Here is a 23,459-nt window from a genome sequence, read left to right as displayed (position 1 = left end):
GAAAGGAGAGAGAGAGGGAGCCATATAGAGAGTACCAACTGCTGTTGGTACAGGTTAACGTCGCCTGCAAACGCGTACGCCTTAACCCTAGTCAAATTCCTAGTACTGTGTGTGTGTGAATCATGGCTAATAAACAGATCTTGAGTCTTGAAACACAGTTTGGTACGGTTGTGTTACACAAAGCCTGTGACCTGTGTGTGAATAATAGTTCACTCATAGTTCACAGGACAGAGTTCCTGCACTGCTGCTCTACCAGCTCTTTAATGTTTAAAGAGGGGGATATCCCTTGGACTCACTGTGTGTGTGTATGTGCGCGCGTGTGTGTGTGTGAGAGAGATAGGGAATGTTCTGTGTGTGTTGTGAGATTGATGCCGTGGTGGGATTATCTTTGCCATCATGCCCTGAGAGTGAGGGGGAGGAGTTAGAGTCATACACGGCACTGTGGGATTGACTGTTGTAATCCCAACAACCGTCACAATATACACCACCCCTCCTTGTATAAGAACACACACACGCAGACCTGACTTTTGTGTATTTGTGCCTTTTAGGCATTAATGTAAGTGTTACTTTGTTCAAATGAATGCACAGTACATGTGTGTTTCCCTCTGCTGTTCCAGTCCTGTGTGCTGTGCTGCATTAGGTAGGGAGGCCAGTTTGTGCCAGCTGGCAGTTGTAGGGCCGTTAGCAGCAGGCTTTTGTCTTCTCTCCTCTAGATGAATTCTGAGGAGAAACCGCTGACCACACACCCCCAGGAACCCTCAGAGATATTGAACAACAAACAAGTTAACCAGCTGCTGCTGTACGAGAGAGAGAGAGGGAGGGAGAGAGAGAGAGAGAGAGGGAGGGAGGGAGAGAGAGAGAGGGAGGGAGGGAGAGAGGTGGCGGCATTGAAGAAGAGTGGCTAAGCTCTGGCCAAATTACACTGCGTTTATACACACACACACACACACACAAACTCAATGCTCGTTTGTCACCTTTATACGTGCTGCTGATCTGATATAAATCTTTCATTCTTGTGGCTGGTTCTTATAGCACAGCGCAACACAACACAGTACAGTATAACACAGCCTAGTACAGTACAACAGCACAATACTGTACAACACAGTACAGTATAACACAGCCTTGTACAGTACAACAGCACAATACTATACAACACAGCACAGTGTAAGCAAAGGGATGACGAGGCAATAACAGCCCTCCTGTACTTCTGAGATGGATGTTTGGTAGTTAACCTGACTGAATACTGCAAGACTACTTTTTTTTCTCTCTTTGCCGTTGATGGATCATACTGTGGTTGAGGTCAGCGGGGTTCAGGAACTGGGAACGGAAAGGAAAGAAGAGGTGCTATTGATTGCTCTTTTAATGAAAAAAATAAAATAGTGAGTGGTTAAACATTTTAGGTCCAGTTACTGTAAACCACTGAACATCAAAAGCCAAACATTTGATGAATTGTTTGGGGGATTGAAAGTGAGTCACACTTCACATACAAAGAGGAAAACAAACGAACAGAACCTGACCCCCCTCCACCTTTTCCCTGCATGTTAAACACAACGCTGAGGTAACCTAATTAGTTAAACGTCGAGTCAACGTAACTCGACCCTGGTCCAACACTTGACCCCAACACACGTTTCTCCCCCCACGAGCGCATAATCAAACCTGGCTTACATAACTAACACAGCATATCAACATTGGTGAACCGCACTGTGACCAATTACTTACCTGATCGACAATGGAGCGGAGTAGCGGAGTAGAGATGTTTACATAGGATTTTCTGTACTTGTGTCTCATATTGGCCTACTGGAACTAGCGACAGATGTTGAGGCCGTGTGTTGAGGCCTGTAGTGGGGGGTGGGTTTGAGGCCGTGTGTTGAGGCCTGTAGTGGGGGGTGGGTTTGAGGCCCTGTGTTGAGGCCTGTAGTGGGGGGTGGTTTTAAGGCCGTGTGTTGAGGCCTGTAGTTGAGGATGGGTTTGAGGCCGTGTGTTGAGGCCTGTAGTGGGGGGTGGGTTTGAGGCTGTGTGTTGAGGCCTGTAGTGGGGGGTGGGTTTGAGGCCGTGTGTTGAGGCCTGTAGTGAGGGGTGGGTTTGAGGCTGTGTGTTGAGGCCTGTAGTGGGGGGGTGGAGTTTACCAATGGGTATTTTTACACTTAAACTTAAGTACTACAGACAGATGATCATGCCTGCAGCGATCCAGTCCACCTGTCCTAATGACACCCGGCCATCTGTCTTTCACTCTAATTCCACTCATTCTCACACTCTCCCCTCTCTCTCTCTCTCTCTCTCTCTCTCTCACGCATGCATACACACTGTGAGGACTTGTAGTTTCATTATTCTTTGTCTAGCATTATTGGGTTCCTCTGTGCTTTATGCAGAGGTAGGAGGAGAATGGATAGACGTTACCCTCCCCCGACAGGCTCACTATCTCCTTTACTATTTGTAATTAGGCTAATTACCTCTCCGCTTATCACTCTCTTTCTCTACCTACCCTCTCTCACCTCTCCTCCCCTCCTCCTCCTCCCTGTGTTCCCTTGTCTCTCTGCAGTACTTTTGATAATTACCTCCATCCCCTTTTATCTGACTAGCTGTAGCTCAGGAGGTTGAGCGGGTTGTCCAATGATTGTGGGGTCGGCGGTTCGAATCCCGCCTCCTCCTGACAATAGGTCGAAGTGTCCTTGGGCAAGACACTGTACCCCAAATTGCTCTCAATGAGCAGGCTAGCACCTTGCATGGCAGCTGCCGCCATTGGTGTGTGTGGGTGAATCTTCTTCCCTTTCTAAAGCGCTTTGGATAAAAGTGCAGTCCATTTACCATTTCTCATACTGCTGCTCACTACAGTCACTCCTAAATCGCGTTGGCCTTCCAGCCCTTCTCTCTCTTCCACTTCTCTCACTCCGTCTTGTCCATCTTGTCTTCACCTCTGCCTGCCACAGTGCACCTCTACAGTGCTATGGGGCAGCTGCGGCTCAGTAAAGCGGGTCGTCCACTGATCGTAGGGTCGGTGGTTCGAATCCCGCCTCCTCCCATCCACACGTCGAAGTGTCCTTGGGCAAGACACTGAACCCCAAATTGCTCCCATTGAGCAGGCTAGCACCTTGCATGGAAGCTGCCACCATTGGTGTGTGAATGTGTGTGTGAATGGGTATATGAAAGGCCTTCATTGTAAAGCGCTTTGGATAAAAGTGCTATATAGCCTTAGTCCATTTACCTCCCCTTGAGCCTCTCTCGATTAGAAATTCAAATTAAATACATTTTATTTGAAGGAAATAGGTAATACAATAAAATGTAGCCAAAGCACTGAATATTTGAGTTAATTTGAAGAATAATGAGTCTGGGGCATATAAAGGGAGTTGGACATCTGATTAGTTTGCAGAGTTCAAGGTGAATATGAGGTTAAATATTAAAGGGGTGTGCTATTCTGGACATTTAGCCCTATATGTGGTCTGTCTACCATGAACCTGAAACATAGAGTTCCAGTATTGAGCTAGCTGGCGTTTTTCTGCAGGCTCTCACTGGGCTACAGTGGAAGTCAATGGGGCATATCTACATGTATTGAAAAACTATGATAAATGTGCTTTTCTGAGACAGGAAGCACAGGGTGTAATCGTACTGGTCTCAATACGCTGTCCTGTGAAATGTATTGCAATCCGAATATTTGTACATGTTTGGCATGGATTGGACATAAGCATTCCCCTAGCAATTATTTTCACTGCTCCCATGTAGGACTATTTGCAAGTCATGCCAAACACCTAACAATATTCGGATTGCGATACATTTCACAGGAGAGCATACTGAGAATGGTAAGATTACATCCAGTGCTTCCCATCTCAGAAGGCACATTTATCATAATTTTTCAACGCATTTACATATGCCCAGTGAGAGCCTGCAGAAAAACTGCAGCTAGCTCAATACTGGAACAATCAGTGAAATTCTGGTCTCTATGTTTCAGGTTCATGATAGCCAGGAAGATGTGTTCATCTTCTGTTTTCCTTCAGGGAATTGAGTGTCCAGATGGAAGACATAATGTATTAGGGAGTTGAAATGAACAAGCAAACAGGCAGGAGAAGGAACCAGAGAGAAAAGATTTAGAGAATGATATTCGTGTTTGTGAATGTGATGGGTTTTAAGGTCCCCAACGTTTTGGATATTTGGCAGGATTTTGATGAATGTGTTTTCAATTTTCTTTATCCCTGTCTCTGCTGCTATCTCTGTCTCTATTTTTCTCTCACACTTTATATTATTCTCTCTACACCTCTCTCTCTCTCTCTCTACACCTCCCCACCCCTCTCTCTCTCTCTGCTTGTGTTTCTCTGGCAGTGTGCTTGGGTGCTCATGGCAGATATGCTCAGAAGCTCCTGACAGATTTGTTCTCCAACTACACCAATGCTCTCCGGCCCGTGGAGGACACTGACCACATCATCAACGTTACCCTGCAGATAACCCTCTCACAGATCATCGACATGGTAACAACACACACACACACACACACACACACAGTATACACACACACAAACCTAACATACACACGCAGGCCTACCCGTACCTTTCTGTAGCTCTGTGTTTCTCCTCGTAGGACGAGAGGAACCAGATCTTGACCACCTACCTGTGGATCCGGCAGGTGTGGACCGATGCCTACCTCAACTGGAAGAAGGAGGACTATGATGGGCTTGATACTATCCGGATACCTAGTAGTTATGTATGGAGACCAGATATTGTCCTATATAACAGGTAGGTCTGGCTGCTACGGGGGATTCATAGGTTCTTCCTGCACAGGCTTGATAGATATGAACTTTAATGTTCCCCGTAGGAGGAAATTTGATGTTTCAGCGGTAGAAAAACTACAGAAAAAGGTTGGAAATGCAAAATAGAGAATACAGAATATACATAGAAACAATAAGCATAAATAGAACAAGAATATAACCATGTGGGGCGGTCTCAGTGGTGAAGTAGCTGAAGTGGTGGATTACCACTCATCATGGAGTAAAGCACAGTTGTTTACAGAAAATCTATAGACCACGGCTGCGATATCGTCACGGTTCGCGCTGAAAAACCTACTGTTTCCTGGTGCCGGTTCGCAAACCTAATTTTGAACAGTTCCGAGCATTTCGACCAAAAATAAATGAGTTTGGGAACCCAAAAGTTGGTTCCGAACCGGCACCAAGAAACAGTAGGTTTTTCAGTGCGAACTGTGACAATATCGCGGGCATGCTCTATAGATTTGCTGTAAACACATGTGCTTTACTCCATAATAAGAGTGCTAATCCACCACTTCAGCTACTGTACAGTATGTGTAAATGGACACCGGGAAGGCCCCCAAGTGTGAATGATCGCATTCTCTTTAAGTGCCAACAATCTAAATCGCCAGTCAGCCATCGAACTAACTTTATACAAATTATAATTGACATTCCCCAGAACAATAGTGTGATGGCAACCTACTAATTATATAATGAAGTACACTACGCAAGCCACTTTTGTGACGCACCACCTAAACAACTTTACACATCTCCAAGCACAACCTAAACAGCTTTACACATGCCTATACTGTATCTCCAAGCTGCTGACGTACAACGGCTCCGCTCAAAACTGGTCGAAACGCGGGCCCAAGAATTCTGAACCGAACTGGTTCTCGAACCAGAGTTACTTTGGTGGAAAAGGGCTATCAGAGGACGTTATCCAGTCAACCAGGCCTCTGTCTGTGTGTGTGTGTGTGTGTGTGTGTGTGTGTGTGTTTGTGTGTGTGTGTGTGTGTGTGTGTGTGTGTGTGTGTGTGTGTGTGTGTGTGTGCGTGTGTGTGTGCGTGCATGCGTGTGTGCGTGCGTGGGTGTGCAAGGGGTTGCTGTGTTGTAGAACTTGTGCAGGGGCAGGTGTGTGTGTGTCTGTGTGTGTGAGTGTGTGTGTGTGTGTATGCACATGCGTGCGTGTGTTTGTGTGAGCGTGTGAAGGGTTGCTGGATTAATCCTGTAGAGTGCCTGACATGAGTAATGCTTCAGACAAGCCATGAAGCGGCAGCATATGATCCAGTAGTTGCGTTCATACAGTACACGTTCGTGTAGTAGGCGGTCAATTACGTGGTAGTGTTGTGAATGCATTATGTGAAGGTTGTGTTATGGCATGGTGGTGTTGTGAAGGCGTTGTGTTCTGTCTGTGTGGTAAACTACAGTAGCATGATTTTGAGAGAGCTACAGAGGAGGAGTGCACTCTGACAGGTGGGGTCCACTCCTCCTCTCCTGCTCCCCCTCTTCCCTGGCTCTATAACTGCTCTCATCCATCCATCCATTCATCCATCCATCCATCCATCCATCCATCCATCCATCCATCCATCCATCCATCCATCCATCCATCCATTCATCCATTCATCCATTCATCCATTCATCCATCCATCCATCTTCATGATCATCTGCAGAGATGGGCAGTATTTCTATTACTGGTATTTGAAATAGGAATTTCAATTACTTTTGAGTATTTTGTCATTTGTATTTGACATATTTTGATGGCTGAAAAAATAAATGTAATTTCTAACAAGATACTTTAGAGTATTTTTTAATTTTCAAAATATTCAAAATACTTTCTCCTTGATTCATAAAACAAAAAGAACAAGACACTTAGACACTCACACAGTGATTTTTAGTGGCGACCAGCAGCTCTGCTCGCGTGTTTGTGGAGACTAGTGGGGGAAGTGAATGCACACACTGTAGCTCAGTTGGGGTGGCTGTAGCTCAGTTGGTAGAGTGGGTCGTTCAATGATCGACGGGTCAGCGGTTCAAATCCCAGCTCCGACTGTCCACATGTTGAAGTGTCCTTGAGCAAGACACCTAACCCCAAATTGCTCCCAATGAGCAGGTTAGCACCTTGCATGGCAGCTGCCGTGAATGAGAGGCCATTGTAAAGCGCTTTGAGTGCCGCTAAGGTAGAAAAGCTCTATATAAGTGTAGTCCATTTACCATTTACACACTCGTTTTTAAACTCATGTAACCACAATCAAGTTCACACTACTCACATAATCAAGTTCATCTTCAAGTTCAACTTGGAACTGTCCATCAAGGTAAATATTTTATCTGAACTGCCATAGCTATATAAAATATATAAATCATCCTTACCTTTTAGAATGTACTGTACACATGAACACCATAGAATGCCATAGATGAAGGTTAAAGATAAAAACAATCAATACATGTGGCAGTTGGCTAAAGAAGTGAGTGAGCCAGTAAGCTAGCTACACTGGTGCCGTGACCCGAATGCCCTGTGGATGTGGAGTGAGTTGAGGGGGGCGAGTGAAACAGAATCCTCGTGTGCCGCAGCGAGATCTTCTGGGTACTCAGATTAGTTTTAACCATCTATGCCACCAAAAAGCTTAATCGGAGTGGGTGGATGGTATTTATAATAGGGGAGTGAATTTAACCAATCGCTACCTACTCAGGACTCACAAGGATTCTGTTTCACTCGCCCCCACCCCTAAACTCACTCCACATCCGATATGACCGATTACAAGCTGTCCAATGTATTCAACGTGCCATGCAATCAAATTGAATTGCGACAATAGCCTGGCACGGCTCCGGAACGGTGCAGCTTTGGGGGAAGACACACACACACACACACACCGCTTCACGTCGTGCCTAACAATGCCCCTAGCTGTTCTAAAATCACTGTAAACCTCTCATCTCTTGGTTTATTGCTTAATTTTCCACGTCCTACCATTCTACCAAAATAATAATATTAAACTTTTAATATTGAGGACAGGACAAAAAAAGAAGAAAAAAATGTATTTTACTGTACTTTTGAAAATACAAAATACATGCATTTTATACATGTACAGTACATTTTCTGGCACCAGTATCTTCTATTTTATTTTGATACATTTATTTGAGGGGTATTTTGTATTTAGTAACAAGACATATTTGGATGTATTCTTGCCCATCTCTGATGATCTGTCTCTGTCACCCCTATCCTCCTGTAGTCCTACAGTACCATCCATGATCATTAGTTTCTCCACCTTCTTTCATAGTCCCACTGTAGTTGACCATTCTTCAGTAAGTATCTTTTTTATCTCCACTAGTTTGATTTTTTCCCCCTCTCTCTACTTATCTCCACCACCCCCCAATCCTCAGTGCGGACGACCAGTTCTCCAGTTCCATGGAGACCAACGTGGTGATCCGCAGCGATGGCCAGATCATGTGGGACCAGCCCGCCATCTCCAAGAGCTCCTGCTCCGTGGACGTGTCCTACTTCCCCTTCGACGCCCAGCAGTGCCGCCTCACCTTCGGCTCCTGGACTCACAACGGGAACCAGATGGACCTGGTCAACGCCCTGGACAGCGCTGACCTGGCCGACTTCATCACCAACGTGGAGTGGGAGGTTAGATGTAGAATTTGGACTGTTGGTCGTATAAACCTCATATAAACAAGTCCTCGTACTGTACTGATGTTTTCTCAAACTAGAACAGCCTCCAGGGTTAGGGTTAGGGTTGTAGGAGGAGCCGGTTGGCTAAGAGAGGGGACATCATTATGAGAACACCCAGACATCTCAGTCACTCATCCCTGGATGTGCTGGCTGTATCACCCCCCTCCTTTTGAGCAGGTTCTGGGCATGCCGGCTAAGAAGAACGTGATCCTGTACGGCTGCTGCTCTGACCCTTACCCCGACATCACGTACACGCTGCACCTGAAGAGACGAGCGTCCTTCTACATCTTCAACCTGCTCATCCCCTGCATGATGATCTCCTTCCTGGCCCCCCTGGGCTTCTACCTGCCGGCCGACTCCGGCGAGAAGGTGTCCCTGGGGGTGACCGTGCTGCTGGCCCTCACCGTCTTCCAGCTGCTGGTGGCGGAGAGCATGCCGCCTTCCGAAAGCGTGCCGCTCATAGGTGAGAGGCAGGGTGGGGTGTGTGTGTGTGTGTTGCAATGCCTTCCCTGATAAGATCCAGTCGTTGGGGGGGACCTCTGCCAGTCCAGAGGAGTCAGAGGAGCAGTGTGAGGGTGGTGGTAGTAGTGGTGGTGGTGGGGGGTGGACTCATTAAATGGAGTCATTAATCCCTAATCGACCCCTATCATCCTCCTTCTTTTACAGCCTTGTGGAGATCACGCAGGATGTGCTTAGTAAAATCCACAGGGGCGGAGCCTCTGGGGATAATTTAGGATGGGGAAGGGGGGAGGGGGGCGGGGGGCAGAGACTGAGAGACTGAATGCGTTTTCTGCTGCTGCGTTTAAAAAAAAAAAACTTCCTCTCCAACAGTGAGACTAACTAGCGCCCCGCTGGGATGCCCGTCAATTACTCTCCGCTTCCACGCCACAGTTTTGTAAATATTTGATTAGCCTTACTCAGCACAGCATCCCTCCTTATCCTCCCTCTGCAGCGCTGAGAAGACCCGAGAGGCCTTATAAATAACATTGAATACGTATTTAAAAAGGGTGTTTTGCAGGCACGCGTATAGGAGTGTATCTCATATTGAAGCGTTAGTGTTCCTGGCTATGAGGCTGCTAGTAAATCTTGGGCGTGTTGAGGGATAATGAGGATGTGATAGTGAGGAGGCCAGGTGGTCGATAACTGCTGTCCGGGTGTTTTAACGTGCTGCAATCACAGGTCGATAGCCAATATCCTGCCATCCTTCGCTTTGAGGAGCGGTTAGGGCTTTTCTATCTGTTTGGACTCTTCTCCAAGTCTCTCAGTGGGTTAAAAGACAATGTCTCTGCTTCTCCTTCCTCAGGGAAGTATTACATCGCCACCATGACGATGATCACGGCGTCCACGGCGCTGACCATCTTCATCATGAACATCCACCACTGTGGCCCCGAGGCCCGGCCCGTGCCGGAGTGGGCCCGGCGCTTCATCTTGCACCACCTGGCGCGCATCTGCTTCGTCTACGAGGTGGGCGAGAGCTGCCTCGGCGGCACGCCCAAAAAACGGGCCCCGCCTGACCCTGAGACCGCGCCCGACCCCGCCGCCCGCAGGGGGGCCAGCTGGGACGTCAACGGGCGGGCTGGGGCGGGCCAGGGGGGGAAGCGGGGAGGGGAGGGTGGAGGGGAGGGTCCGAAGACACAGGAGGAGAGGAGAGAGGGGGGGAGAAAATCCACGCTTCCCAATTCCGGATACAGCGACTGGAGGGAGGACCTGTTTGTCAGCATAGATCACGGGGAGGAGGAGGGAGCTACAGGAGGAGACCGGGGAGACGTAGGAGGAGGAGTAGAAGGAGAGGGCGCGGGAGGAGAGAGGGGGTGTTTTGGAGACGACGTCAGGAGTACAGGGAGAAATCTAGGAGACAGGGGGTCTGGGGTGTGGGAGAGGAGGAGGGAGGTGGTGGTGAGGGCCCAGTGTGTGTGTCAGCACCCAACCTTGCGCAGGCACATTGAGTACATTTCCAACTGCTACCACGACCAGCGCGCCACCCAGAGACGCATCGGAGAGTGGAGGAAGGTGGCCAAGGTCATGGATCGTCTCTTCATGTGGCTCTTCTTCATCATGGTCTTCCTCATGAGTCTCCTCATCATGGGCAAGGCCATCTGAGAGGAAGCAGGCCCAGGTTAAGTTGCTCCTAACCGCTGATGCGTCACTGAGTCAATTGTTTCATCCCTCTACCAGTGAAGGAGGGACGAGTACTGGCGATGATGTGATCTCAGATCTGTGGATAAGGTCAACTTCTGCCTAGAAGGTCAACTCAGCAGGTGTGACGTCATACCTGGAAAATTGTTCTCAAGAGATGCTGCCCTCCTCTCAGTGCTTACAGGCATATTGTGCATATCCACATTTCACAAAAAGCCTGCAGGCCTTGACGGGAGGTTGAGTAGCTTAGTTATTTGATTTGATCGCCTCCGCGTTCTTTCTGGGAGTGTGTTTGTAGGGGAGGAGAGTGGCCAACCGAACCAGAGTTTACCAAACAATATACTTTGCAGATGTTTTTGTACTTTGTTAACTAGTTGTTCATGGTCAAAGAAAGACTTACTGTAATTGCTTTTGTACATCTTTCCCATCTGAATCTGGTGACCTATGAAACGAAGTTCTAGAACTTGGTGACATGTAAAACGAAGTTCTAGAACTTGGTGACATGTGAAAGGAGGTTCTAGAACTTGGTGACATGTGAAAGGAGGTTCTAGAACTTGGTGACCTATGAAATGGAGCCAAAGTAATCCTTTTGCCACACAGCATGCACATGTACACGTGTACAGTACATACACAAACATACGGTTGTGGTCAAAAGTTTACATACTTGTAAAGAACATGTATGTCATGGCAAAATTTAGTTTCTACTAATTTCTACAACTTATATTTTTGTGATAGAGTTATTGGAGCACATACGTCTTTGTTACAAAAAACGTTCATGAAGTTTGGTTCTTTTATGAATTTATTATGGGTCTACTGAAAATGTGATCAAATCTACTGGGCCCAAAATATACATACGGCAACATGAATGATCAATTTTGGTGATGTAGAAAGTAGTGTCAATCAAATTAGCTTTGTGGCATGGCCTCTTAACTGCTTGTGAGTGATTATGATTGACTACAGCTGGGGACTTCTCTGAGGCCATTTAAATAGGGCTCATTTGATCGAATCATTAGACTCAGACAACTCTACAATGGGAAAGCCAAAGGAGCTCAGCACGGATTTGAAAAAGCGGATCACTGACTTGAACAAGTCAGGAAAGTCACTTGGAGCCATTTCAAAGCAGCTACAGGTCTGTAGCTGCAGTCCATATCAGAAAGCCAACAAATTTAGCTGAACTGCCCCGATTCTGAGGAGTGGTCAAAGATTCAACCAAAAGCTTGTAGACAGCTACCAAAAGCTTCTAATTGAGGTGAAAATGGCCAAGGGACATGTAACCAAATGTTAGCATTGCTGTATGTATATTTTTGACCCATCAAATTATCATTTTCAGAAGACCATAATACATTCATAAAAGCCAAACTTAATGATTTTTTTTGTTGTAGAAATTATTGGAAACTCAGACTGCCATGACATACTGTACATGTCCTTTACAAGTATATGTAAACATTTGACCACAACTGTACATACACACGCAAAACACACAGGCATCACACAATCTACTTTACAGTGTAACCTGAGAGCCGTTTTATTTTTTGTCATATTTTATATTTTTACTGCTATTACAAATATGTAATCACGCTATATGGATTTTGTGTCATTGGACAAGGGTACTTCAAAGGAGTAACATGATGGTTGAATGTGACACTTAGATGCCAGTTGTCTTTAGGCCCAGTTCACCCAGCCTGTCTGGGCATGGTAATGAGAACTGTGACATGCCCTCACCGTCCATACACAGCCTCCATGATTTATTTATTTATTTAATAGTTTAAAATTCAGAGACAGTGCACATTAAGGAACATTTCTGTAAACATGCTGGTTTAGCCAAATTGGCTAATTTCCAACCATAGTCTCTGGGGCAGATGGCATGAGCACTACAATGATTAAAATACATGAAAATACATTAAATACATAACAAATAATACATAATTACATAAAAAACAATGTTAGCTAAGGACCTGACGGGCACGTACGCTCTCCCACACACACACACACACACACACACACGCGCACGCACACAGATGCACGCTCACTTGCTAGCTACTAGTATTCAATAATATTTTTTGATAAAAAAAAAGTGAAACCTAGGCACTATTGCTATAGAAAAATAGAACAAGTTAAAAAGCCTTTATTAAATGGCTAATGCATAGCAATAATTTAATTTACGACAGCACAGGCCTTCATCAGAGTGTCTGACATCAAGACAAATATTTCACACTTATATAGAACAAAGAGAGAAAATAACCTCATGTACGTAGTCAGCTGAGTAGCCTACTGGACAAGATATATACAAATGCACCATATACCACAAAGGAAATACATACAATACAGATTACATACTCCTAACAGAATAGAACAAAAGAAAAGAAAAATAAGTAAATAGTATGGCCATTGTGCACAACAAAACACAAAATACAAGTTAAGACTGGGGAGAACCATGGCATTGAGTTTGAGAGGAGCCCTCATAGACCTCAGGACCCCTTCTATCACCATGGCTTTGAGAGAACTGGGGCTGCTATGGCTGGCCTTTTGGAAATGCTTGGCTGTGGTATACTTGTCGTTTGCAGTTCTAATAGCATAAATATGTTCTGCTAACCTGTCTCTCAGTCTGTGCTTGGTGCGACCCACATTAAAGCAACCACATTCACACTCCAACCGGTAAATAACATATGTAGTGTAGTCTTTTTTTTTTTTATTGAGGCCTACATTTCAGTTTTTTATTTTTATTTTTTTAAATCAATCTCTTCACCTCTTCCCAAAGAGCACCTGTCCTTGTTATTGGAATTCACCTATATCCAGACAGACGTGCTCCTCTCCTCTGTTTTCTACAATAGCTAGTTAGTCAAGTTAAAGCTCCAGTCTGCGATTGAAATGTAAAGACATTTCTTTTGTTTTCATTTTGGTCAGTCAGTGTTTGTGCTCAAGGAAAAATAGTTCCTATTGGAACTCAAGGAAATGCGGGAAGAAATAAATTACAGATTGATAAAAAATATCTATATCCATCCATCCATCCATCCATCCATCCATCCATCCATCCATCCATCCATCCATCCATCCATCCATCCATCCATCCATCCTTCCTTCCTCTTGGACTACAGAATCTACCTAGCCAGTTTGGAGGCAATTAGTGTCATTATGGAGATAAGCGGCCATTGGGGAAGTGAAGCGTGAAGCGTGGGGGGGGGGGGGGGGGCTAAATAAATAAACGGCTGAACTCTAGGGGGCGCTGTTGTATTGTAAATAACCATGCACAATTGTATTTACTTTTCAATCGCGGACTGGGGCTTAAATATAAAAGCACAACTATAACGTCCTCATGAAAGAAAACTAGCTAGCTAAGGTTATCAATCATGTCACCTTATGAAAGCAAACTAGCTTGCTAAATAAAACTATAGGGGAGTGGTTATTCCCATGTACTATGTGGCTCGCTAGAGGAGAGCATTCTCAACTGGTTGAAAATAAGATGGTAAATTTAACACGCCTAATTCTCCAAAACTAAAGAATGGAAATATTTAATACTTTCACTGTGTTTCACTGTTTTTTCTCTTGTGCAAATAGTATAAAAACCTAGAAAGTGTGACTAGCCACCATGTTACTCCTTTAAGTGTCCCTCTTGTCAACCCTGCCAGCCTCTGCATGAGAACCCCCCATAGAGAAGTTCACACTTGTAAGTGCTCACGTGCTCAAGAAGTTTGTACAGTATAATATGGTGTAGTACTGACAATGCAAAAATATTAAGGCCATGAATATTTCTGGTGTTCAAATGAAAGTCTTGTACCACTGCGTAGTATCCACATGGATGTTGCATATGTACAGAGCCAATAAATGTATTGAATATTTCATACTTTCAAAACAACAAACATGGTATTTTTTTTATTGTTAAACCTGTGACAGAGGAACAAAGGAAGAAATTGAAATAAAAGGTTTCAGCCCTGCAGCGTCTGAGGACATGCAGCTCTCCAGTAACCTCCACACATCATTAGGTGTGTTTGTGTGTGTGTGTGTGTGTGTGTGTGTGTGTGTGTGTGTGTGTGTGTGTGTGTGTGTGTGTGTGTGTGTGTGTGTGTGTGTGCGTGCGTGTGTAATTGCTCATTATGTGAGCTGATAGCCCCATGGGCTCCAGAGAACAGTCTCAGATGTGGCGGGCTAATAGGACAGTTACAACATAAATACCACCGCCTAATTAAAAACCTACATCACATGCTCTCATGACCCACAACCCCCCCGTAAATACACACACACACACACACACACACACACACTCATATAAAGATACAGTACACTAAAGCGCCCTCAAAGGCTATGACTAAAGTTACGCAATGAGGAAACAACTAGTCAAATGTTTGCACTTTATTCAGCCAGACTGAGCCCCACAGTTGTTTACAGCATATTATAAGACGTTTGACTCACCGAGATAACTTTGGTGTAATTCGGAGGCCTGTAGAAGAAATTTAAAATCCAGTGTGAGCCATGTATATCCATGTAATGGCGGCGGACGGGGCATTGAGAATGCAACTTCTAAAAAATCTATTTTCTGCTGCAAAACAGTTGTTATCAACAATCTGTCTTTATGAATCGCTAGTTGTGCTTACATAGAGCGAGGGCTTGTTGTGGTTATTCACATGCCTCTGTAATATGATCTTAAGAAACGTCTTTAGAAACTAAATAGCTTCCCCACTTGCTCCAGTACGCATGCGCACAGCACGCAGTATTATAGTCCTGCAGGTCCTTAAAATAAAAGGTATTACAGTCCTGCAGGTCTTTTATGTAAAAGTCCTGCAGTTCTTAATCAAATATCATAGCTCTTTTACAGTTCACTGCCACCTCTGTGAGTGTCTGTACTGTACTTTTCATGAATCATACAGTACATTGGTGGCTTAGAGAGGTCAGTGCTCATATCAGTTCTCTTCCTCCTTGCTCCTGCATTGAATGAGCTTTTTAAATCATCCTGCCACGGTCTGAGGGAGGGACTTGACCTTGAGGTTTCCTTGGTGATCCTGCTTCCACTGTGACTGCTGGATGGACAGAACCAGACCAGGAGAAACAGGTGCTCTGATAGGACCAGATTTTTAATTGACCTCCCTTTCTTTCTCCCTCTCTACTTGTCCCAAGCTTGTGTGTGATTCTAACTTCCAGAGGGCCGGGTGATACTATGAACAGCACCCAGTCAGAGCCGGTCAGTCTGGGGGATTAGAGGAGGGTTCTGTTTGTTGTCTTTGTTATAACCCTGGGGGGCAACAGCATGGTCATCTTTCTAGCATGCAAGATATTAGAGTATATTATAACACAGGTATTACTGATAAGTTTTTGTCCAGACAACTGTTTTTCCTGGCTCAGAATGGGTCTTTGGGGGGTGATGCGCACACATTTTTTTATATTCTTCGCTGTCTGACTGAGCTCACTTTTCACACTTTGTGGGAAATCTCCCGACATGACACAAAATGGATATGAAGCCAAATGTTTAAGATACTGATAACCTGTCTATTAATGATCTATTAATTTTTTAATTACTAGTGTCCAAACCATGGACAGTGCAAGAAAGAGGGATGGGCTGCATATGAAACAAGCTATCAAACACATTTGTAGAGAATTTGAATTGCTATTTTTATTCTAAATTTTTAGCATTTTGGCACAGGTGATTTTCCTTGGGTTCTGGCTAAAATCTCATTGGGAGACGCCAAAAAATCCTCTATGCAGGAAAAACCCTGCATAACTATTTTTCTCCATTTAAATCCTTCTCCTATTTGAATGCTACAGTGTTTTTATTCTATTCTTCAAGATAGAGAGAAAGGAATAATTCAAGGTACAGTATCATGTATAATGAAATGCTCAGGAATACAGTGAGGAAAGCAGAATGCACAGTGGCGTGGCGTCAGTCTAGAGCACTGGAGAGCCATGTGTGTTGCTGTTTTGGTACACATCTGTGTAATCTGTGCTGCCTCTTTGTAAGGCAAGGCAAGGCACATTTATTTGTAGCACATTTCAGCAACAAGGCAATTCAAAGTGCTTTACATGAGACATTAAAAGCATCAAGACAAAGTGCAAGAAACACATAAAAGGTTATTTAAAACAAAATGCAGGTAAAATAAAATACAGGAATAAATGTTACAGTGCAGTTTATGAATGAATAATTATTTGAGGTGCAGGCTGAGCTGAATGTCAGCACCCCCATGTACTACTTCTCTCACAGCCTGTCCTTGGTGGACATGGGCTACACCACAGTCACCATCCCCAGCATGCAGTCTGGCTTCCGCTGTGATGACCCATCCTGTCTGTGTGCTCCTCATTTGTGGGCGTTTGGTGCCTTCTGCGCTCTGATCCCCACAGTGATGGCCTCCCAGCGGAGGAAGCCTACTGTGCTCCAGAAGTAGTGTTTCACGGCTGGTGTGACCCGTCTTCTGTGAGGTGACTGGGGTGTGGTGACAGCCTGTCACTGTCGTGGTGGCTCTGCTCACTATAGGAGTATTCAATCACTTCCTATATTGTAATTGGCATGTCAATTGTACGTTTTTTTTTTTTATTAAACCTTTATTTTACCAGGGAAGTCCTATTGAGACAGAGGTCTCTTTTACAAAGAAGCCCTGGCCAAGACAGCCATAAAGCCACAAAACGTACAGCGGCCGATCAGCAATGGAGGGCTTTCACCCTTCACCACATGCGCCGCCCACCTGACGGTAGTGTCCATCTCCTATAGCTCTGCCTCCTTCATCTACATCTCTTACCGTGTAGGAAACTTCTCACCAAAGAAGGATCCCTTCTTCTCTCTGTCCTCTTCTTCCTTCATTTTCTCATGTCTCCTCCTCCTCTAGTATCTATCTGGAACGCTCTACTTCCTGTGTGAGCAGCTCCTGACCTGTAGATGTCAGTGTTGCATCAATATAGAGAACGAAAGTGTGATGTCCGAGGAAGCGAAAAACCGCAAGGTATTGTGGGTAACCCAGGTATTTTCTAAATCGAGGCTCCGCACCATAAACATTGCTCCGCGCTTTGCAACGTTCGTTACTCTACGTTTTAAATCAAATTTAAAATGGTAAAGGATTGCTGCGTTATAGGCTGCCACAGCCGATCTCATGATCGGGATAAGAAACTGATTCCTGGATTGAAATTCTTCGCATTTCCAACTTGGAAAGAAAACGAGGAACCTCTGATCTCTAAGCGTAGAATGGCATGGGTAGCAGCGGTGAGACGACCCAATATCACCTTTAACAACATTTCCCGATACATGTTGGTCTGTTCCCGGCATTTTCACTCAGGTAATTTTTTATCCAAACATATGCTATGAGGTTACCCCTCGGTCTGCTTATGGTAGTACTGTACTAGCTAGCGTTAGCCAAGCTAGTACCAGCCAACTAGCACAGCTAGCGTTAGCTGGGTGCTGTCTTTTTAAATGTCTGATCTGACCTGCCCTACAACCCCCCACCCTTAGTTAGTTGTATGTTTTCCTTGTGCTCCAGGAAAAGTAGGCGAACAGATGTTTTGTTCCGTGCAACTAATGAAGGAGATCCTAATAAAACCCCAAATTCTGCATAGCTACATAACTAATCAAATACATTTTGTGTTTTTCAGGGAAACCAGCCGATGAAATGTATGAAACCCATCCAGACTGGGCACCTTCTTTACACCTCGGCCACACAGAGGTCAAAGCAACACACACCGAGCGTTTTGACCGGAGCACGGAGAGACAGCAAACAGTAGTTAACAGTGCACCTGCCACACCTGCTCATCCAAGGTTAGATAATGTGTATATATATGTGGTGTGTTTGTGTCTGTCTGTCTGTCTGTCTGTTTTTGTTTTTTTTCTGCTATACCTGCTCATATACCTATACCTGCTATCCCTGCTCCTCCCAGGTTAGAGCTTGATGGAGCTGCAGCTCCAGAACTAGCTCCAGAGAGGGCAGAGGTGCACAGGAAGATACCCTACCAGTTGAGTCTGCTCAGATGGCAGAGGTGGCAGAGGTGGATGAAGCTCCACGACAAGACAACATAGGAGAAGAGGAATGCAGTGAGTGCAGCCGTATGCGTGGCGAAATGAAGTCCATGAATGATGAAATGAACCCCTTGTTTGAGGAGAACATGACACTGAGGAAAGAGATTTCCCGGATGAAGATGGATGAGGGATTCCTGAAAGATGATGACGTGAAGGTCCGATACTCCATTCCAGATGCTCCTCCTAAATCTGATGTGGCTGAATCTGATGTGGCTGAGGGATCCATCTCCTTCATTTCTAAAGGCTGGGGAGGCCGTGTAAGTTACCATCGGCCATCTGACCGAGAACAGTGGCCTTCTCAATAAACTCTTGCCTGGAGATATAGTTATAGCAGACCGTGGATTTGACATCGCGGACCATGTTGCACAAATGTGTGCAGAGGTGAAAATCCCAGGATTCACAAGAGGACGCGCCCAGATGGATCCAAAATCGGTAGACGAGACACGGCAGATAGCACACCTCAGGGTCCATGTTGAAAGTGATTGGCGTGGGACGCAATAAGTATAGCATGCTACATCATACCATACCAGTGATCCTGCTTCTTCCATTTGAAGGCGAGGACTGCGCTTTCATTGACAAGATAGTGACTGTGTGCTGTGCCTTAACAAATATGTGCCCCAGTGTAGTTATGAAACCAACAGGCCATGTGTTACCAGATAGTGAGGGGGAGATGGAGTGAGTGAGTGAGGTAGTGAGGGTCATAAATCTTACACTAAAGCTAAATGAAAAATCAAAGTCTTACAATGCAAAACGGAAAGTGCCTCTTTACTCTTTCATATTATGTGGGTATTTATGTGGATTATTTAATTTGTTTATGAAAGAAAATGAGATGACCAGAAATGAGTAGGCAATTTATGCCATGTAGCAGAATGATTTTTTTTTTATGCTTTGGCTTGTGTAGCATACCAAATGTGAATAATGATTTCCTGAAAATGTCCCCCACTGAACAATATGGCTGAAGTGAGTTTCCCTGGTATAAACTGACAGCCATGTTGTCAGTAGTATTTGCTACCTGTTAGCCTATGTCATCTCAATCTGTTGTGTAAATACACATTTAATTTGCATTGTTGGGGGGGAGGTTGAAATGCTGTGAAATGCTGCAACTTGTTCACTATAATTAAGTCAATCATTCTCTTTTGTACATTGTAGTAGAATGCACCTGAGTCACCCCCTTGATGCTGAGCATATTAAATCCAATTTCAAATTCTTAATATCTTTACTGTTGTAGCATAAGAGATCAGTGCACTTAGCATAAATCAGGATAAAGAGGTAAAGTGCCATTGGAACATTCAAACAATGCATATTTAAAGAGATACAACTTTCAATTAAAAAACATAGCTGGTTATCGGTAAAAGTGTGTCTGGAGGTGAGGTAACACAAATAAATAGAAATTAAGACCACTATAACTGAGATGTAACACAGTTACAAGTTGTAAACAAGTTTAACTTGTTCACTCGAATAAGTTTCAAACTGGCATTGTGATCTCATAGTGCAATTGAGATAATAATAGCAAAATATAACTAAAAGGGCACTTAAAGTGCATTATACCTACCTTTGCAAAGGCCAACCATTAGATGCTTGTTTAGAAAGAGATGCAGTTCTGAGTACAAGTACACTTGACTACCTAATGCACTTCTTGTTATTCACATTGGATAAAAGTGTCTGCTAAATGACTGTAATTTACTACCAGAACCCAGCTAATCTGGTATCTGTTAAAATTCCCTACATCTACAAATTTAGTTAGGAATAATCGACTCATGCTTTAAGTCCAAAAAATGAATAGGGGTGAATGGCTGGCCATGTTTGGGTGGGATGTGGACCCACCCTGTGATTCTGATCTGCTCCAAGATTGAATGGGTTCTAAGTTGGCCCAAGCTACACCTCTACATCACGTTTCATGAAAATCAGTCTGGTAGTTATTGCGTAATCCTGCTAATAAACAAACAAACCAAGAAACGGCTTGTGGACCCACCCCGTGATTCGGATCCACTCCAAGATTTAATGGGTTCTAGGTTGTCCCATTCTACACCCTTCCACCGAGTTTCATGGTGGAAGGGTGTAGCCTAGTTAAAATCCTGTGGATAAGATATTACATGGCTACAATAACTTGGTAATACACTGCCGGCTAGTGGTGGCATATGGTGGTGCATTTAGATAAATAAGTGGTGTCATTTTCAATAGCCTCCTCTCTGGAAGTCCACAATCATGTCCTTTGTGAGTCACTGAAAATAGTAAAATCGCAATTTTAAATTTATAGTTAAAATAATTATTATTACAGAGTCGTTATGTGTGGGTGCACATTCTCATTTGGCATTTACTTTACATTGGCAAGATGGTTTCACTTTATTATTATGCTACATTTCTGCTATTTTAGTGATTCGTTAGTAAAGGCACAACGTGTAAATCACGTTTTATTTTAGCCTCTATGACAATTGGCTTGCAAAAATTACAGATCATATTGATATTAATATGACTAGGTTACTATTTTATGCATATCCATCCCCGTCTCGAGATGAGGTCTTGCGCGCGCCTCGCTGAAGCTATGTGCAGGCAGCCGTTTCTCCGCTTAACCGTCTCTATTTGTCTACCCGACTAGGCGGCACAGCGGGCTGCCTCAAGAATCCTATACGGTTGTCGAAATACATTTGAATGAATCTGCTGTGCCTAAAAGCGTACGTGACCGAAAGGTATAAATAAATAAATAAACAAAAAAACACCCCTTTCCAAGAAATTGTGACGGGTTGGTGGGGCGTGGATAAATGAACGTGAACTTGAACACGTAGGGGTAGGCTACTGGCCTATACACGGAGCGAGTGGGCTGGTATCTGATACTGGTGATCTGTGATACCAGCCTACGCAACATCAAGAACATGACAATCCTCGGGATTCGTGCGCTGGTATTTCTGTCACTGGCCTTTCTAGCAGAAGGAGCCCACGATAAAGATTCATGGCACTGTGCTGGCGAGACCGGCCGCCACTGTGATGTGAAACCTGCGCCATTTGGAGATGAACTTCGGACCCACAGCGACGCTCCTGCTCGGACCACAGGTAGGTCTATGCACGTGGTAGTTTCTCTCTCTCTCTCTCTCTCTCTCTCTCTCTCTCTGTATGGGGTGTGAAATCTGTTTTCAACATGTCTACACTGATAATACCTGCATGATTTAGTGCTGACTATTCAGTCCAGTCGGATCATGTGAGACAGGCTGAATAAAGATATCAAGCGCTCCGGACTAAGAGTCTTATACTGTCTGACCTCTCTGCTCCAACTCTTAAATTGTGTTTTCTCACAGAAACTCTGTAATTAATGTATTGTTTCCCGATTCAGATGTGTCTTATATGCAGCTAAAGACTATTTTGTCCAGCGGCAGTGTCCAACTGTTTGATGTCCGCAATCTAGATGAATTTCAGGCTGGACAGATTCCAGGCTCCACCAACATCCCACGTGAGTATCTCACTCACTCATTCACTCGCTCACGCACACGCACGCACACACACACACACACACACACACACACACACTGTATTTTGTATTTTCTAATTCCTTGTCTGTATAGTGGGGGAGCTCCAGGAGGCTCTGCGAATGTCTCCAGGTCAGTTCCAGCAGAGGTTTGGGGTCCCGGCTCCTCTTCAGGACGACTCCGATATTGTGCTCTACTGCCAGAGGGGGCACCGGAGCGCCACTGCGCTAGACATGATGAGGGCTCTAGGCTTCAACAGGTAGGCTATATCACTGGGATATCTCTTTCCTACTTGTATTGCTGCATATTTCTCTAATTATTAGAGTCTAACTGCAAGAGTAATATATTATCAAAAATATTAGCCTATATAATTGAATACTCATATATGAGATCATATGAGACCTGAGTCTTGACAATCACACAATAAACTTGTGACTTACAATGTGCTTCGCTTTCAGAGATTGAAGTTTATTTCAAGCCAACATTCATTATGCATATTTACATCAGCGAATTTTCATTAACTACTGATGCCTTTCTGCCCTGTCCTGACAGAGCTCGTCACTATGCTGGGGGATACAGCGACTGGGCTCACAATGAAAACATCTAGCGAGGAATTGCTTAGAAAAAAAACTGCTCTTATTCCATGTAGCTACTTGAGGCACAAAGGTAACAGGTATTCAGTTCAAGAGAACACAAGATAGTCAGTTGAAATGATTTTGTGACGATGGTCTGCTTTAGAATCTTTATCTCAGAGATTAGAAAACACTAAACATTGGAAACAATGCATGCAGCACTTCCACTGAAAGTTAATTTACGCTTCTTATTCTACAATACTGTCATGTATGTAATGCTTATGATCATTCCTCCCCTAACTAATAAAGTATTGTGAATTTGTGACCATATAAGTGAGTTCATGTGGCCTATCTGTTGCTTGAAGAAGAGGGGCCAGCAGGAGAAATCATTGGGAGGCGGAGGACTGTGACATTCAGATAATCCTCCTGTCCGTCGTCGTTGTCCTGTTTTTGGGGGAGAGTGGAGCGGTTGTTTTGTGGTAGGCCTCCTGGGTGAACAGTCACCTGCACAGAGTCCTCCACGGGTCTTCTACACATCTAAGGATGGAAGGACGTGATGAGAGATATGGAATTGCACATCAAGCCAGCATTACAAACTGAGCCCTAATGTACAGTAGCCGCTAAACTGCAGTTCACATATTCAGTCATCCAAGGGCATCATCATTTGTTTTTGTTCCCATGGACTATTTGGGGGTTATCAAATCAGCCAGTAGCATGTTTAGAGATAAGTCTCACCTTACAGAGCACCAATGCCGCCACCGCCACAGCTGCCAACCCCAGAACCCCACTCACAATGGACACCATCTTTACAGAGGAGAATTCACTGGCTGTCAAGACAGACAAAGAAAACTTGAGAGAGGCACATCCTTTTATGACATCAATTAGATTGTCAAACTGTGTAATCTCTGTTTCCAAGAG

The 23,459-nt window shown here is 44.5% G+C and overlaps 2 protein-coding genes across 3 annotated transcripts; both read left to right on the top strand.

Moving 5' to 3' along the window:
• Nucleotides 1-4,301: 4,301 nt before the first annotated feature.
• LOC311318865 (neuronal acetylcholine receptor subunit alpha-10-like) lies at nt 4,302-10,491 on the top strand (the record flags this gene model as incomplete). Its single annotated transcript, XM_084450298.1, has 6 exons — nt 4,302-4,457; nt 4,568-4,722; nt 8,100-8,346; nt 8,569-8,854; nt 9,695-9,962; nt 10,275-10,491. Coding segments are annotated over 6 exons (1,329 nt in total), but the record flags the coding sequence as incomplete, so codon positions are not given.
• A 10,808-nt stretch (nt 10,492-21,299) lies between these two features.
• On the top strand, nt 21,300-22,861 carry LOC311318313 (thiosulfate:glutathione sulfurtransferase-like). 2 transcript variants are annotated; one of them, XM_084449605.1, is made up of 4 exons: nt 21,300-21,559; nt 21,909-21,953; nt 22,066-22,228; nt 22,522-22,861. In XM_084449605.1, exons 1-4 carry the CDS (start codon nt 21,382-21,384, stop codon nt 22,574-22,576), a joined length of 441 nt encoding a protein of 146 aa, XP_084305731.1. In that variant the 5' UTR covers nt 21,300-21,381; the 3' UTR covers nt 22,577-22,861. The 2 variants fall into 2 exon arrangements, with proteins under 2 accessions (XP_084305731.1, XP_084305730.1); XM_084449604.1 differs by having other exon boundaries at nt 21,837-21,953.
• The last annotated feature ends 598 nt before the right edge of the window (nt 22,862-23,459 follow it).

Source organism: Borostomias antarcticus, assembly GCF_949987555.1.
Source record: "Borostomias antarcticus genome assembly, chromosome: 15".
NCBI classification, from domain to species: Eukaryota; Metazoa; Chordata; class Actinopteri; order Stomiiformes; family Stomiidae; genus Borostomias; species Borostomias antarcticus.
Note: the sequence above shows the minus strand (reverse complement) of the source record. Positions and strands in the feature narration are given on the sequence as shown.